The sequence below is a fragment of the Prunus dulcis genome, chromosome 1, assembly GCF_902201215.1.
Source record: "Prunus dulcis chromosome 1, ALMONDv2, whole genome shotgun sequence".
Taxonomy (NCBI): Eukaryota; Viridiplantae; Streptophyta; class Magnoliopsida; order Rosales; family Rosaceae; genus Prunus; species Prunus dulcis.
The window spans coordinates 83,006-97,860 of NC_047650.1; the positions used below are offsets into that span (position 1 = coordinate 83,006).

At 35.8% G+C, this 14,855-nt stretch overlaps 1 protein-coding gene across 2 annotated transcripts; it reads right to left on the reverse strand.

Moving 5' to 3' along the window:
• Nucleotides 1-1,855: 1,855 nt before the first annotated feature.
• Nucleotides 1,856-7,405, reverse strand: LOC117614835. Of its 2 annotated transcripts, none has more exons than XM_034343748.1 (6): nucleotides 7,014-7,358; nucleotides 6,768-6,831; nucleotides 6,497-6,577; nucleotides 5,385-5,540; nucleotides 5,224-5,312; nucleotides 1,856-2,298 (listed from the first exon to the last, which is right to left on the reverse strand). In XM_034343748.1, exons 1-6 carry the CDS (start codon nucleotides 7,203-7,205, stop codon nucleotides 2,164-2,166), a joined length of 717 nt encoding a protein of 238 aa, XP_034199639.1. In that variant the 5' UTR covers nucleotides 7,206-7,358; the 3' UTR covers nucleotides 1,856-2,163. The 2 variants fall into 2 exon arrangements, with proteins under 2 accessions (XP_034199639.1, XP_034199640.1); XM_034343749.1 differs by having other exon boundaries at nucleotides 1,860-2,298; nucleotides 5,385-5,454; nucleotides 6,778-6,831; nucleotides 7,014-7,405.
• Nucleotides 7,406-14,855: the final 7,450 nt, after the last annotated feature.

The window sequence follows — 14,855 nt, forward strand, 5'->3', positions numbered from 1 at the left end:
CACTTATTTTGTCTCAAGAGTATGGGTTGGGTTGAGAAAAGGGATGAGTGTTGCGTGGTCTGAGAATTGGGTTTTAAAGTCGCAAAAAATGAAGGGATATTGGGGAGGTGGTGGATCTGGTCAGGTGGGGGGCCTTGGATGGTTGTGGTGGCGAATGGGTTACAGGGATGGCAAAGAGTAGGTGTTGGGGTGGAGATTAGGACGGGGTGGGTTGCAGCTGGTGGGTGATTGTCATGGGGAATGAGGGAGAAGAAATCAGGGTTGATGGGTTTTTTATTTTTATTTTTTAATTTCTTAGTTTTAATTGATTTTTAAATATAGTATGAGTATTTTATTACACCTAAACAAACGAACAAAAAAGCAAAAATGTGGGACTCATAAGTGCCACGAAGGCAACTAACAGAAGATTTGACAAAAACCCTAACGGCAAAACTACATTGTAACAAATTGAAAAGACGGGGTATCTAATTGCAAAAATTGTGAGGACAAGGACTAACTTGTTTTACGAGTGCAACCATAGGGTACTAAACTGTCATTAACCCATGAAAATATGTAGGAGTTATTCCTAAAGCATATTGCCATAAGTGACTCCTTAAAGGATATATAGAAGCATGCCGCATGTTAATTAATGCCAAGGGCGAAAGTGAGAGTATGAAACTATAGTTAAATCAAAATATAGCTTAATCAAATTTGGTTGGTAAAGGAAAAATACCCTAATGGCATGTTTACTAATCCATAATCAAAATCAAAATAAGGAGTGGTATTGACATCAAATGCGGAGCCAGCATAGGACCAGTGTGGTCCCCACTTCATTTTTACCTCTTTCATTTGTACATTATATATGATATATAATATTATAATATATTATATTAGTTTTAGGATATTTACCTTAAAATAAAATAATACATTAGGTTCTTTTTGTATACAAATAAATCATAAAATTTCTTGATCTCCCTTAAATCTTCTAGGTTAATTTATGATATCTGCACTAAAAACTCCTAAATTTTTAAAGCTTCAGGAGTTTGGTATTTTTTTCATTATTTTCATGTATGAGTTAGGTACCTTAATAATGCGCTTTAAAAACTCTTCTTTTTTTTTCTTTTTTTTTTTCCATTTCTTTTCTCTGTTGGAATATAAATAATTAATTTTTAAGTCTTTAATAGTGTAGACGATGAAATTAGTATTTAACCAATTTAAAATATGGAATTCATGATAATTATGAAAAGAAGACAAGTTTTATGAAGAGTCCCCTCTAATGTGAAATCCTGGCTTTACCACTAATTGGTATTACGAATACTCATGTGTTTACTTCACATGGAGAAATCAAAATGCAAGTGAGACCCACACAAAATCAAGAAATCAACTCCTGATTTTGGAGGAATTGAACTCTTGAGCGGGAAGTGGTATTCTAATTCCTGAATAACTAACCCATTAGGAATCCATCTTTTTTACCCATTATATCCTCATAATTTTGAAATTTCCAAATTTGTCATCTACTTTAACGAGAGCATTTTAGTAATCAATTTCGTTTCAATTTCAATTCATGTGAATTTAGTAAACAACTTCAATAGGAATCCGGAATTTAACTCTCCTCAATCTAACTCAATTCAATTCCTTCTAATCTGATTACGGATCAGTAAACATGCCTTAAGTTTATTAACATAAAAATTTTCATTTAAGAACCAATTAGTCTTTGATCTAGTAATATTTGTCTCAACTTAGTTTGAAAAGGTCTTAAATTGGACTCACATGGATGGCGATTACAATATATATTTGTGATGAGTTGGATAATTTGGTGTGAATAGCCCAATAGTTAGTTACATGTTGTATGTTGTGGGTCCATTGGACGGTTGTCAAAATTACAAAAATATCCTGTCGTTTATTATAAAATAAAAATATCCACCTAAGAATTTCACTCAATCCACGTATCAAATCACACAAAGCACAGGTTCACTTGTTTCCAAACTTCAGAGATTTTTACCCAATAAAAAAAACCTTGACAGTATTAAATGTTCTAAACCTTAATGGAAAGGATTTGCCTCTAGCCCAACTCTCCTAAATGCATTGGAAAGGGTAGTTTCTTTCCCAATTAAATTTAAAATAAAAGTACAGTCCACTAAATGTAATAGGAAGTAAGACGTTGGTTATTGTCCTTAACTACTTCTATATGTCTTTGAGTTCCTGTTCAAATTGAAGCAATTTCTCGCGAACAGGCTGCAAAAACAGCTTCAAATCCTTGCTAACTCGTAACTTATCTTGACGTAGAATATCCTTCTCTTCACTTAGTCTCACTTCCATCTACATTTCACAATTAACAGAAACAAAAAACAAAGGAACCCAAATTGTTAGCTGATGATGTCTTGTGGAAGTTAATTGCTGGATAATTACACGATAAACCCCATAATTGCATTGCATGGTAATGACAAGTTAATGAGTAAGGTCAGATTCTAGTTACTCAAATTCTTTACATTGTAGTCTAGCAACTTGCATGTTCATGACTAAGGAACAATATAACATTTAAAACCAGGTCATGAAGCAAAACAACCTTTGACAAAAAAACAAAAACAAAAAAAGAAGCCCGATTCATCATCTAGCATAGCATTTAGACATGGGTAAAAAGAAGAGTAGAAGATTTTGCAACCAGTACAAACCATGTGAGGCTGCTTATGGATTAAAAAAATATAATTATGAATAACAATATCCTCATTATTCTTCTCATATTTTGTAGGAAGAACATTGAATATATAAAATATGTAGACCAACCATTCAAACTGGTAGAGGCCAATATTGCTAAGACACTATACTATCAGAAATACTCTTACTAACAGGGGAGGACCATATGCTATGACATTATACTATCAGGAGAGGGGAATCTGTCTTTGATCCATGATTTTCTGAGAGGAAAAAGGCTACGAAATAGATAAGGTAATCAGTTCTGTAGGGAATTTGTAATCCAGTAATTACTCACTGCAGATTTTCTCTAGTGGAAGACACAAAATGTGGGACAAAAGCGAGAAACAACCATAAGCTGTTACATTAAAAGAACCATCAACATTTATATTAACTCTCTTAATCATGTTTTAACTTTTAACCCAGCTTCTAAAACTTTCTAGACCTTGAGAACTCAGACAAATAAACCCCAAGGAAATCAGAAAGAGAGGTGAACCAAAATCAAGATTTCTCTCTCAAGTAAAACCCCTTCAAAACCGTGGCAATTCCCTAGGATTTTCAAGCCTTCTACGACTCAAAGAATCTTCATAATGCAACCAAAAGGACCACTCTCAGTCATTCATTCCCCAATATTTACAGTGAGTAAATTAACACACAACTGTCTTCCAAACCACCAATCACCATCCAATAATCCCCGTCTATCAACATCCATAGACCAAAACCTACACCTCCTTGGTCGTTGGCTCCAAATCCATAATCTCATTCTCCTCGTAGCAGCAGGTGTCCTGATCCTCATCTCTAAACAATAACTCAAACTCAAACTTGAAGACCCGATGCCCCCAAAGCAAGCAAAGACATTCAGCTAAACCCACCTAATACCACCAATCAGTCTCCCTCTCCCCCCACTCCTCGATCACAAAATCATCTTTTGCGCCAGCCCATCTCTGTACAATCCACTGGAGCTCTTCCTCTGCACCTCTTCTACCACCACTAAACCTCCACAACAAGAATCACTTTTGAGCAGCTATTACGGGACGCCCACAAGGTCTTTTATTTCAAGGCCAACAGAACAACTACCATAACAGACCTTCGACGATAGTATACAACAAACGAAACCACACCATTTCCAGCATTCTTTGTTTCTGATGATGGTGAGAAACATTTTGAAATTGGTCCATAATATGAAGATTGGTGCGCACAAGGTCAAGCCTTGCCGTGATCCATAACATAAAAAACTGCACACAAAATCTCTTAAAAGACTATATACTAGGGTTGTAACAGCCCTAGCATCCTAGCCCTTGTTAACTTCACTGACTAATAAATCCTAGCCCACCAAAATACTTTAAAACTCACACAACTGTCACTTGACTACTTAAAAAGACCACAAGGATAACTGTCATCTACCAAATAGCATATAACATAAGAATAAAGACAGACAAATAAAAGATAACAAAACATTAAAACCCTTGAAAGGCTAATAGATGTTCTTGCATCATCAAGAGCCAATAATGGACTGGGTTTTGAAACTAAACACCAGCTGTTATTTCAATCAAACAGCTAATATAAGTCATCATTCTGCATAAGAGACCCACTAGTTAGTTTTGATGACTCGTCCAATTTTTCAAGATCTCGAACAACTGTCTACCAATTACAAAATTAAATAAATTCATTCAAAGTCCTGCTCTCTGCCTAGAAATCTTCAAATAAGCATAACCAGCAATCTTAGGTACCAAGACACATTTCCAGAGGCTAAAACTTGGACTTTCATTTTGTTACTGATGTAGTTTGAAACAATGAGGGGGAAAATAATCAATGATGCTAAAATGTAACAGCATGCTACTAGGAATTAACTAGACAGCATGTTTGGTTTGAGATTTTTTTACACCTTCATCCGCGACATCCATTTCTTTCCAAGTCTGCAGCACCTGACTTATAAAGAAAAAAACCCGTATCTTATGCAGAGTCCTTCACCAGTCATTAAATCCGCACGGGCATTATATACTTAGCCTCTCAAAAACATTTCAGCGGAGCAGAGAGTGTTAATCATGTTCAAGTTCATTGTTCAGTTGCTTCAAAGGGTTTAGGGCTGCTGTGTGGGTTTTGCTGGAAGGAAAAGGGGCAAGATTTTGTGGAGATTTGGATGGAAAGGAACATATGAATCTTTGAGGATTACAGGGGGCAGGGGCGGAGGAATTGTGGGATAGGTGGTTTATGGTCCTTTCCTAGCTTCTTTTTTTCAGTTGCTTTTAGGGGTGTAAGTCTTTCATCCATTTGTTGGATAGGACACTTGTTAGTCTGGTGTCTGTAGTATTGAGAATGGTTGTATGTTATGTCTATTTTAGTTTGTACTTTAAGAGTGGACTCCTTGTCCACCATTTGTGACATTTGAGTTTCTGTTATAAAAAAAATAACCATCTGTTAAAACCATCCACACATAATTACATGATGAGATCTACAAGGGAAATATAAAGACTATTAAAGCAAAACTATCCTTGTTATCCATCATATATTCCTCATTTACTTCTTTGTAGAGTTGAAAGGATAATCATATACCTGCAAGTCATCTAGCTCACCAAATGAAAACTCTGGGATGTCTATCTGGCCCTTGACTGTGTTTTTCTCCTCTCCAAATATCCACTCCCCTGATTTCACGAAAATAGAGATTAGAAGTATTGAAAGAGGAAAAGCAACAATTCTTGAATGCAGCACGCTACCTTTTACTTTCAAGGTTAGTTCATAGGTGTAGCTAACACATTTCTTGTTTCGCACTGTCACCAAGAATGCCTGGTCACTCAGTAAAGATGAACTCATGAGGAATGAGTCTATTATCATATCACCATAATCAAAATGATTACAATCTCTAATCGCAACTGAAAAGAAAAAGAGAACATATTAAAGGATGATGGAATATAATTCATATTTGTACTTTACTTACAACAACTCATGATACTGGCATTCCCTGCTTCTAGGAGCATGTTATTTGAAAAGTCAGGACCAAGTTTAATAGTTTCATGAAACAAGCATGCATGAATATGACTTCTCTGGATTACAAAGGTCAGTCCAGCTCAGTTTCTACTGACAATCAGCACAAACTTATGCTAGTCTTTTCTTTGCTTTTTCTGAATCTTGAAGACCTTCCAAAGCTCTTGAATAAGGAAGATTTGAAAAAGAAAAGAAAAGGAAGGAGCCAGAGCCCTCTAGACTAGAAAGACAAAATATTTTCAGACATATTGTAAATGAGTAAGTTATTCATTTGTGTGTTCACTGTCTTCGCATTAAAAATTCTTGCATGAATGAGTCAACGCAAAACTAACATCCTCTTGAGAGTCAGGGTCTTAACTTTCCTCTATTAAACATGATAGTAAGATTTTGGAAGATTTTTCTAGGAAAAACTCCTGCAAACTTCCACCACCATAAAGACAGACCATAGTGATGAATCTTGTGCTAGCACACTCTTGTTCCTCAATCTAATCTTAATCACAACTCTTTTGTGTGCATAAAGTTGAGACTTCACACATGGAGGAGCTAAGTGAGCCATCACTCTAGAGGACGTTCATGGGAAAGAAGATATGTAGGACATTCATGGAGAAGAGACGAAATTTGGTGGAGAACTTGGATTAGACTAAGTCACACGACAAGGGTAAAACTCCTTAATCCTAGCTCTTATCTTTTGAATATTATATGAGATCAAGGATCGGTTGAGAAAAAAATTTGTTCATTCCACATCTTATATTCATAAAATTTTAAAATTTTCCTTCAGTAGACTGTCAAAACCAGTTCAAGTATGGAAGAAAAAATTTTGGCCAACGAAAATATTATGACTCACATCTCCTACACATTTGAAGACATCTGATATCTCTGCTTTGCCACCTGAGAACTCCAAGGTACCCACTGATAAAAGAAGCTCCTGCAATAAAGATGGATGCAAAAAAGAAACCGTAAATTGCATAGACAAAGAGAAATTAATCAAGGCTAGAGACAAACAAAGATGCAACTTGAAGAAATGGATATGGCTCCATTGGGTTAGGCAAAGTGAAATGGGAATTTGTAGTAGATACTTACTGCAGTAAACAAAGAAAATGCTTAAGATTTTGTACCATGACAAACCTTTATTCTATCTGTTGCCCATTTATTAACATTCTTCTCCTCCCAAGTTCCAGCCTGGAGAAATAGCAAAATAAATAGCATAAAGAAATAGAAGCTTAAGAATCAATAAATTAATGTACAACACCCAAGTCCCAATCATATATTATAAACATACGAGACGATAATTATAAGAAGACTGAATCTAATCTAGCATTGAATTACATTGTAAAAAGATAAATAAAAGAAGAAGAACATACCCGATTCCAGAGAGAACCGAGGGTGGAAGGCTGGGATTGAGCGGAGAGAATGTCCTGAGGTGAGAGTTTTCGAGGAACTGGGGGAGGCGCCGTATCCTCCGCCACTTGCCTCACCCAATAGGTATAGGACGTTCCCTGCTGCTCTTCTTCTTTCCTATTCTCCGACGACAATGACATTGCTCCGCCCTCCATCCTTATTATTATTATTATCGTTATTCTTATTTATTAAGATTATTGTTACAAAATAAATTCTGAGGTCAGGTAGGAGCGGCGGCCGAGGACAACAGGAAGCTTGGGTGAAACCCTACACGTTTTATATATGAAAAAAACATGCCAACACCAACCTCCCTGTTCTCATTTCTCTTCTTATTTTCTATTAGTAATAAAATGAAGGCTTATTTACTGTAGCGCATCTTGAAACTTTGGTCAAATTTTACTTTGTTCCTTGAAAATTAAAATGACCCACTTAACCTCCTTGACCATGATTTTGTGTTCCACTTTGCCCCCTGTTGTTATCTCCATTCATAACTCCGTCAATTTTGATGACGTGGCAGGGCTATTTTCGTATTTTTACCACAAAATGATGATGTTTCATGTACATGACCCACTTTTTTTGCTGAAGTGAAATAACATATTAATAAAAATAAAAATAATGTAATTATTGTTTAATTTAAAAAAATTAATGGAAAATTTAATTTAAAAAAAAATCTTCTTCTTCATCTCTCTCGGTCTCTCTGCGCTCTCTCCTTCCCCTAAAATAAGCCTAAAATGAAATTCCCGAATCTTCCCAAACATAAAAGTGAAGTTTTCAAGTGTGGTGTCAAAACCATGAGGCCCGTTTGATTCCATAAGGGGTTTGTTTCTAAATGAACTTTTTTTTTCTTTTTTTGGTTTTTTATATGGATATTACTTGTCTTCGTCTCTAAAATAAGATACTCATTCTTTCTACAGATCACAGTTTGACACATATGCTAAAATAAGTCAACTTACCGGGGAAGGAGGAAAATATTTTCCTTTTCATATAAAAAAAGCTTAAATGTTGAAATGGTCCCTGTATTTTACACATTTGGACAATTTAGTCCCCGTGTTTTCAATTTGGCTGATTCAGTCCTTGTATTTTACTCCATTAGTCAATCTTGTCCATTCCATTATATTACCGTTAAAAAATTCATTAAAGTTCTAAAAATAAAAATAAAATGTAATTGCTCAAAAGAATAACAATAACAACAACAAAAAAATACGAATAACACAAATTAAGTTTAGTTCACAAATTAAAAAAAATTAATAACAATAACAAGAGAATAATATTTGGTCGATCCAAAAAAATATTAATATTTGGAAACAGCTAGGATGGCAAAAATTATCATCGGGTCCCTGGCCCTAACAGGGGAGATTTCAAGGGGAAAACATGGGCAAGTACGGGGATCCCAAATTTAAAAATAACCAATCGGAAATAGACCGAGATGGTATAATTATCCTCATCCTCGAACCCAGCCGATAAATGATGCATTTATTTTTAATTAATAAATATATATAACGTAATATAATATAACAATTAAAAAGTTTTAATGTATAAATAACTAATTAAATAATATTAAGTTAAGTTAGATTAGTCTATTAGAGCATTTCCAGCAGCTAAGGCTGGACTCGGGCTGGGGGTGTTTGGGCCAAAAAGTGGTTTCCAGCAACAAAAGCAAGCCCGGGCAGATAGTGGGACCCAATTAACTGGGCTGGCCCGAGGGCAAGGCTGACGTCAGCCCTGTGTCCAAATTTTTTTAAATCATCCACGTGGGGCGCGCTGGGCTCTCCAATCAGATTTTTTCTAGCAATCCAACCGTAGCCAATTTTTGTGCAATAAAAAAAAATTAAAAAAATTACTAATTTTTTTTTTTCTCTATACCTTATTTCCATTTTCAACATTTAAGTAAATGTCTTTGTCCTTTTACTTTCATTTATTTTTATATTATACCATTTACTTAAGTTTACAATGTAAATAAGGAAGTACCCCGTATTTTGATTCAAATGAAAATACTAGAAAATTAAATTCCCACCAAATCAAAATATGAAAAATCGGTTTTAGTGCAAAATATGATTTAGGCTAAAAATGATGGCTCATTAAGTCAATATATACCTCATATTAAAATCCCATAAAATCAAGTTTTCTTATTTGATGTGTAAGGAATAAAAGCCGCCAAAAATTATCTTGAGAACATGATTATTCCTAAAAACAATTTTTCATACTTAGTCAATATTGCACCTCCACTACAAAAATTATGGGTCCGCCAATGTCTATAAATACCAACCAATACTCTTCAGTTTTAACAACAAATCCTCATACTTTTTTTTTTATATATAAATACCAACCAATACAACTAATAAAATAAAATCTTATCCGAAAATATTATCCGATATGAATAGTATTGACACATAGGAACTCAAAAATCTTATTCGAAAATATTATCCAAAATAATTGTTTAAGTAAAAAAAGTTGTGAAAAAAAAAAACAAAAAAATGAATAGTATTTGTCATGGCAAAGGGCAACTGCTGGAAACACACTTTGTTGGGGGGGCTAGGATAGCCACTATTCACGTGAATAATAGCTGCCCTAGGGCTCCCTTTGCCATGGCAATGGGCAAGCTGCTGGAAATGCTCTTAAAGTAATGGCCGTTGTAATACAACAGTTGTATGTATAGCCACATATCCTTTTCTTGAGCAAGTTTTTTTCGTTTTCCCATTGAGTGAGGACATTCATCTTAAAGTAATGGCCGATGTAATACAACAGTTGTATGTATAGCAACATATCCTTTTCTTGCATATATCTGATGGGGACGGGGATGAGGATTCCCAGAAATTTCATACCTGGTGGGGTGGGGACAGGGAAGGAGATAGGGAACGAAGACGCGGATGATATTGCCATACCCAACACCTAACCGGCCAGTTGTCATCCCTAAACACAGCACCTAGTACGCCTTCTCATTTCTCTCAAGCCGCTGCCACCACCCCAATCACGATGAGCCATTTCTATCTATCTATCTATCTATCTATCTCTCTATCTATCTCTCTATCTATCTATCTATCTCTCTCTCTCTCTCTCTCTCTCTCTCTCTCTCTCTCACATGAATTTTTTAACAATAATTTGACGTAATGGGCAAGATTGGCTAATAACGTAAAACACAAGTCAATCGCAGGCCCACCAAGGGACAAGAGGGGTTAATTAACCCCTTGGGATGTTGGCATTTGGCTGTGAAGGTATCATGCGAGCAGTTGCAGACCCCTTGGACATCAACTTGTTGACCCCTTCGGTGCACTAAACATGCTCGACAAAAGTCCCTAAAGAGAGAAAAGTGGGTTGATGGGGTTACTGAGATCATATAATGGGTGAGTGCGATGGCAATGGGTGAGTTTTAATTTTGGAGAGAGAGATATATATATATATATATCAGGAGAGAGAGAGAGAGATATATATATATATATATATATATATACATATATATCAGGAGCTCTCTCTCTCTCTCTCTCTCACATATGAATTTTTTAACAATAATTTGACGTAATGGGCAAGATTGGCTAATAGCGTAAAACACAAGTCAATCGCAGGCCCACCAAGGGACAAGATGGGTTAATTAACCCCTTGGGATGTTGGCATTTGGCTGTGAAGGTATCATGCGAGCAGTTGCAGACCCCTTGGACATCAACTTGTTGACCCCTTCGGTGCACTAAACATGCTCGACAAAAGTCCCTAAAGAGAGAAAGGTGGGTTGATGGGGTTACTGAGATCATATAATGGGTGAGTGCGATGGCAATGGGTGAGTTTTAATTTTGGAGAGAGAGAGAGAGAGATATATATATATATATATATATCAGGAGAGAGAGAGAGATATATATATATATATATCAAGAGAGAGAGAGAGAGAGAGAGAGAGAGAGAGAGAGAGAGAGAGAGAGAGAGAAGGAGAGGAGGAGAAAGGATTAGGGTGGATGTTGTTGTGAAAGAGAAGATGAGAAGGTACTAATTTTTCTTTTCTTTTTCAAAGTGGAACATACCTTCTTTGTGTGATGCTTTTGTCTTCTTTGCTTTCTATATGCTTTGTTTTCTAGTTTTCTCTGACTGTTACAATTATTAATCTGCTGCATTGGTTTTTCATACCATGTAGTGAGTTACAACTAAATCGAAAAGTAATATTAATTCACACATATAAATAGGTATGGGTACTGTTAATGTTGATAGCATGTTAACGAGGTTAATACATAAGCGTGCTATAGTGAAGAGAAGGAAAATTATTGTTTGTACAATGATCTCTTTTATGGTTATGCTAGTACAATGGTATTATGATAACTTTCATGTTAAAGAGCTTTCACATGATTAGGATGAACAAAGACAGTCTTATTTGAACCGTATGTACAATGGAAAAGAAGTTAATTGTATTGATCAATTCCAAATTAGCAAAAGTGCATTCAAAAAGTTATACAAAATTTTAGAAGAAATGGTGGGTTGGTTCGAACAAAAAATATTTCAATTGAAGAATCTGTAGGAATATTTTTGAAAATAATTGCTCACAACTTGAAATATAGAGTCATTGGTTTTGACTATTACCGTTCAATCCAAACAAGGGCAGTTGTTGTACTTCATGAGGTGCACACCTTAGGTCACAAAGGAGATGGTGGATGGAAGGAAGTTGTTTACACTAGGGAGCTTTAGTTTTAAAACACAATATAATTTACTAATTTGGAAGATAGGAATACAATTTCATCTAATTAACATAAGGCCAAAGACCAAAATGTAGTACTTGATTTTACAAAAATATCATTAAAAAATATCAAAATTACACACAATGCCACTCCTTCTAAGGTAAGCATACTATGCCACATGTCTATATCTAGCCAACCAGCAATTGCTGGCCACCACCCGCCGGCCAATCGTCGTCGCCACCGCTGGCCACTTGCCACCATCACCGCCGGATGCCAGCGTTGCAGACCAGCAACCGCCAGCCACTCGACGCCGGCTAACTGACGTCACCACCGCCCATCTCCTTCTGCAGGGTACTAACTCCATTGCCCTTTATTCACCTTTTAAAAAAAAAAAAGATTTTGTGTCATTTAAGGGACTCGAACCTTGACCCTTAAAGGAGAAAGGCTCACTCACAAACCACTCTTGCACTCTTTTTAAGAAACTTTTTTGAACCATTAGATTTACATCCAACGGTGAGTGACTACAATCTCTTGGATCCCTGTAGTCCAAGAGATCGAGACTATATATATATATATATGTATATCATTTCTACACATATTCACACAAGAATTGCAAATAAAAACAGAAATTGCAACAAAAATGCAATGTAGATATCAATTATGTTTTTTAAAAAAGAAACCACTACAACCACAAAAACTAATTTTATAGAAACAAAATGGAGGAACCAAGATGAAAGTACTAAAATGGAAACTGCGATGTAGAAATGGAAACTGCAATGTAGAAGCAGAAACAACAATGCATAAACGGAAACTGCAATACAAAAATGGAACTTGCAATGTTGAGTTCGGGCAAAAATGCTCAGCTCTAGAGTGAAAACAAAACAAAACAATATTTTTTTATATTCAAGACATGTTGGTAAAATACTCTGTTTCTCGCAATGCAGTTTTCAAAAGTCCAATTTTGAGTTCCCTTGCTCTTGGGTAGTTCTACTCTTCTCTTGCCCACCCAATTCCTCATCTGGGTAGCCTCTACTCTTCAAATTTGTAAGGTTGAAAGCCAAGGAAAGAGCAAAAATTCTATTGTAATTAAATGAAAACTACAATGCAATTTCCGAAAGTCCAATTTTGAGTTCCCTTGTTCTTGGATAGTTCTACTCTTCTCTTGCCAACCCAATTCCTCATTTGGGTAGCCATTACTCTTCAGATTGGTGAGGTTGAAGGCCAAGGAAAGAGCAAAAATCCAATTGTAATTAAATGAAAATTGCAATGTAGTTTGTGCAAAACTACAATGCAGAACGTGTACAATATAGTTTTGCAATACTATTTTCAAATCAAGACAAATGCATAGTAAATGAACTTTATAATAAGAAGTTGCAGCTATATTAGATCATTGACTGACATCAGATAATTGTAGGTCGTGATAAGGAATAGGACATAATTGCAAAACCCACCTTTGTGGTTGCATAAAAAACTGAACCAAATGAATGAATTGAAGCCTTGGACGTGTTTGGCACATCAGATTCTGGAAAAAATATTCCCAACTAAGCTTGTGAAAAAAAGAGAACTTCCAAAGTAACAGCATGGTTGTCACTATCAACATTTGCAAATCTAGAATTTGATCTAACTCAACTATTTCATTCTGAGTAGAGATGTGCACCAGCACCAACGTGGCCACCAGTACTTGATTGCTAAGCTTATCATCTACTTGCAAAATCTGGGTTGCAAAATCTGCAAATGAAGTCCGTGCTGTCAACCCCTTGACCTTCATTTCACCAATTAAGGTTTGCAATAGTGAACAAACCGACAAAGACAACAACCTCACCGAAGGCCTAGGCGTGAGACCTCCATCTTTGGCAAAAATTCGCATATGATACCCCACCTCCATATCATCAAACAGTTGGAGATCAGAACCAGCATGCCAGTATAAATTGCAAATCCACCACCTTTATCACGAATACACATATGGCAGCCAACATCAAATTCAAGAATTCCATTACCGTCATTGCATAAACCATCTGAGTGATGCATTTCAACATACAGGTGGAGGAGCATGTGGTGCCTTGGATGCTAGCACAACACAAGAAGGATAAACCCTCAAACCCAATTTCTTCCAAGCTTCTTGATCAAGATTCTTCAAAGCTTCTGACCAAACCATAATTGCAACAGAACCTTAGCATCGTATCACTTTGGGGTTAGGAAGCACATCATATTCCTATCAACTAATATCAAATTAAAATGTTGAAGAAACACACAGGTCACCAATTCAAGGACAAAGTAAATCAATTAACACATAATAGCAGCACAAGGGAGCTAAGCAATCATAGCAGTACAGGCTGTTCTACCCGATCTTCATGCTGATTATGGTGAACGACTAACAAAACCAGGACTGCAATCGAGAAGAGCCCAAAAGAAGCCCAGATTTAATACAAAAACCTCCTTTGAACCAGGCGCCGACACTCGGCTCGCGATGATGATGATCTCCTATACGTGCTTCTCGCTCGCCGTGCGACATCGCTTTGAAGATCGCCACCTGAAGGTCCGGCGCTAGGTTGATCGCTATGGTCATGATGCCGATGCTCATCTAGTCCTTGCCAATCGCTAATTTTAATATCATGGTGGAAACAAAATATCAGAAAATGGCAAAAATGTAAATGTAACTCTTATATTAATCATGCTTTTAGCACATGGGCTTACTAATTGGTCTTTAACAAAATAAAATTTAAAACTCATGCACCTTATCTAAAATAAAAATAGATAATGTATCAAATGCTAATTATTAGCTGCACAATTTAAGCTCCAAATAAGTGCTGATAATATTAGATCGTGTTAAGTCATGGAAAAAGTTCTATGGATTACTGAGTGACATATTAAGTCAAATTGAATTCAGTTAGGATTCAACAAAAAAAGATGATAAATATAGATGAAGATCATATTTGGGAAGATACGTGAAGGTAAATTTATTAAAAGCTTTTTATTTTATTTTAATCATGTGCTTTTTTTTTTCCTTAAAAAAAAAAACACTTATAAGATTCTTATTTGACTTTGATTATTTATTCGGTAGTCTCATGACGATCTTAGAGGTTTTCAATTTAAAGTTATAGAAAATTGGGATGATATTGTAGATTTGTGTGGCAAAGATAGAGCTACTGGAAA

Excerpts from the sequence above, each read along its gene's own strand:
- LOC117614835 (XM_034343748.1), bottom strand. The coding sequence starts at position 7,205 with ATGGAGGGCGGAGCAATGTCATTGTCGTCGGAGAATAGGAAAGAAGAA. Across the intron at positions 6,832-7,013 it reads TCGGTTCTCTCTGGAATCGG|GCTGGAACTTGGGAGGAGAA; the intron begins GTATGTTCTTCT and ends CTATTTCTCCAG. Across the intron at positions 5,313-5,384 it reads ACTAACCTTGAAAGTAAAAG|GGGAGTGGATATTTGGAGAG; the intron begins GTAGCGTGCTGC and ends TCGTGAAATCAG.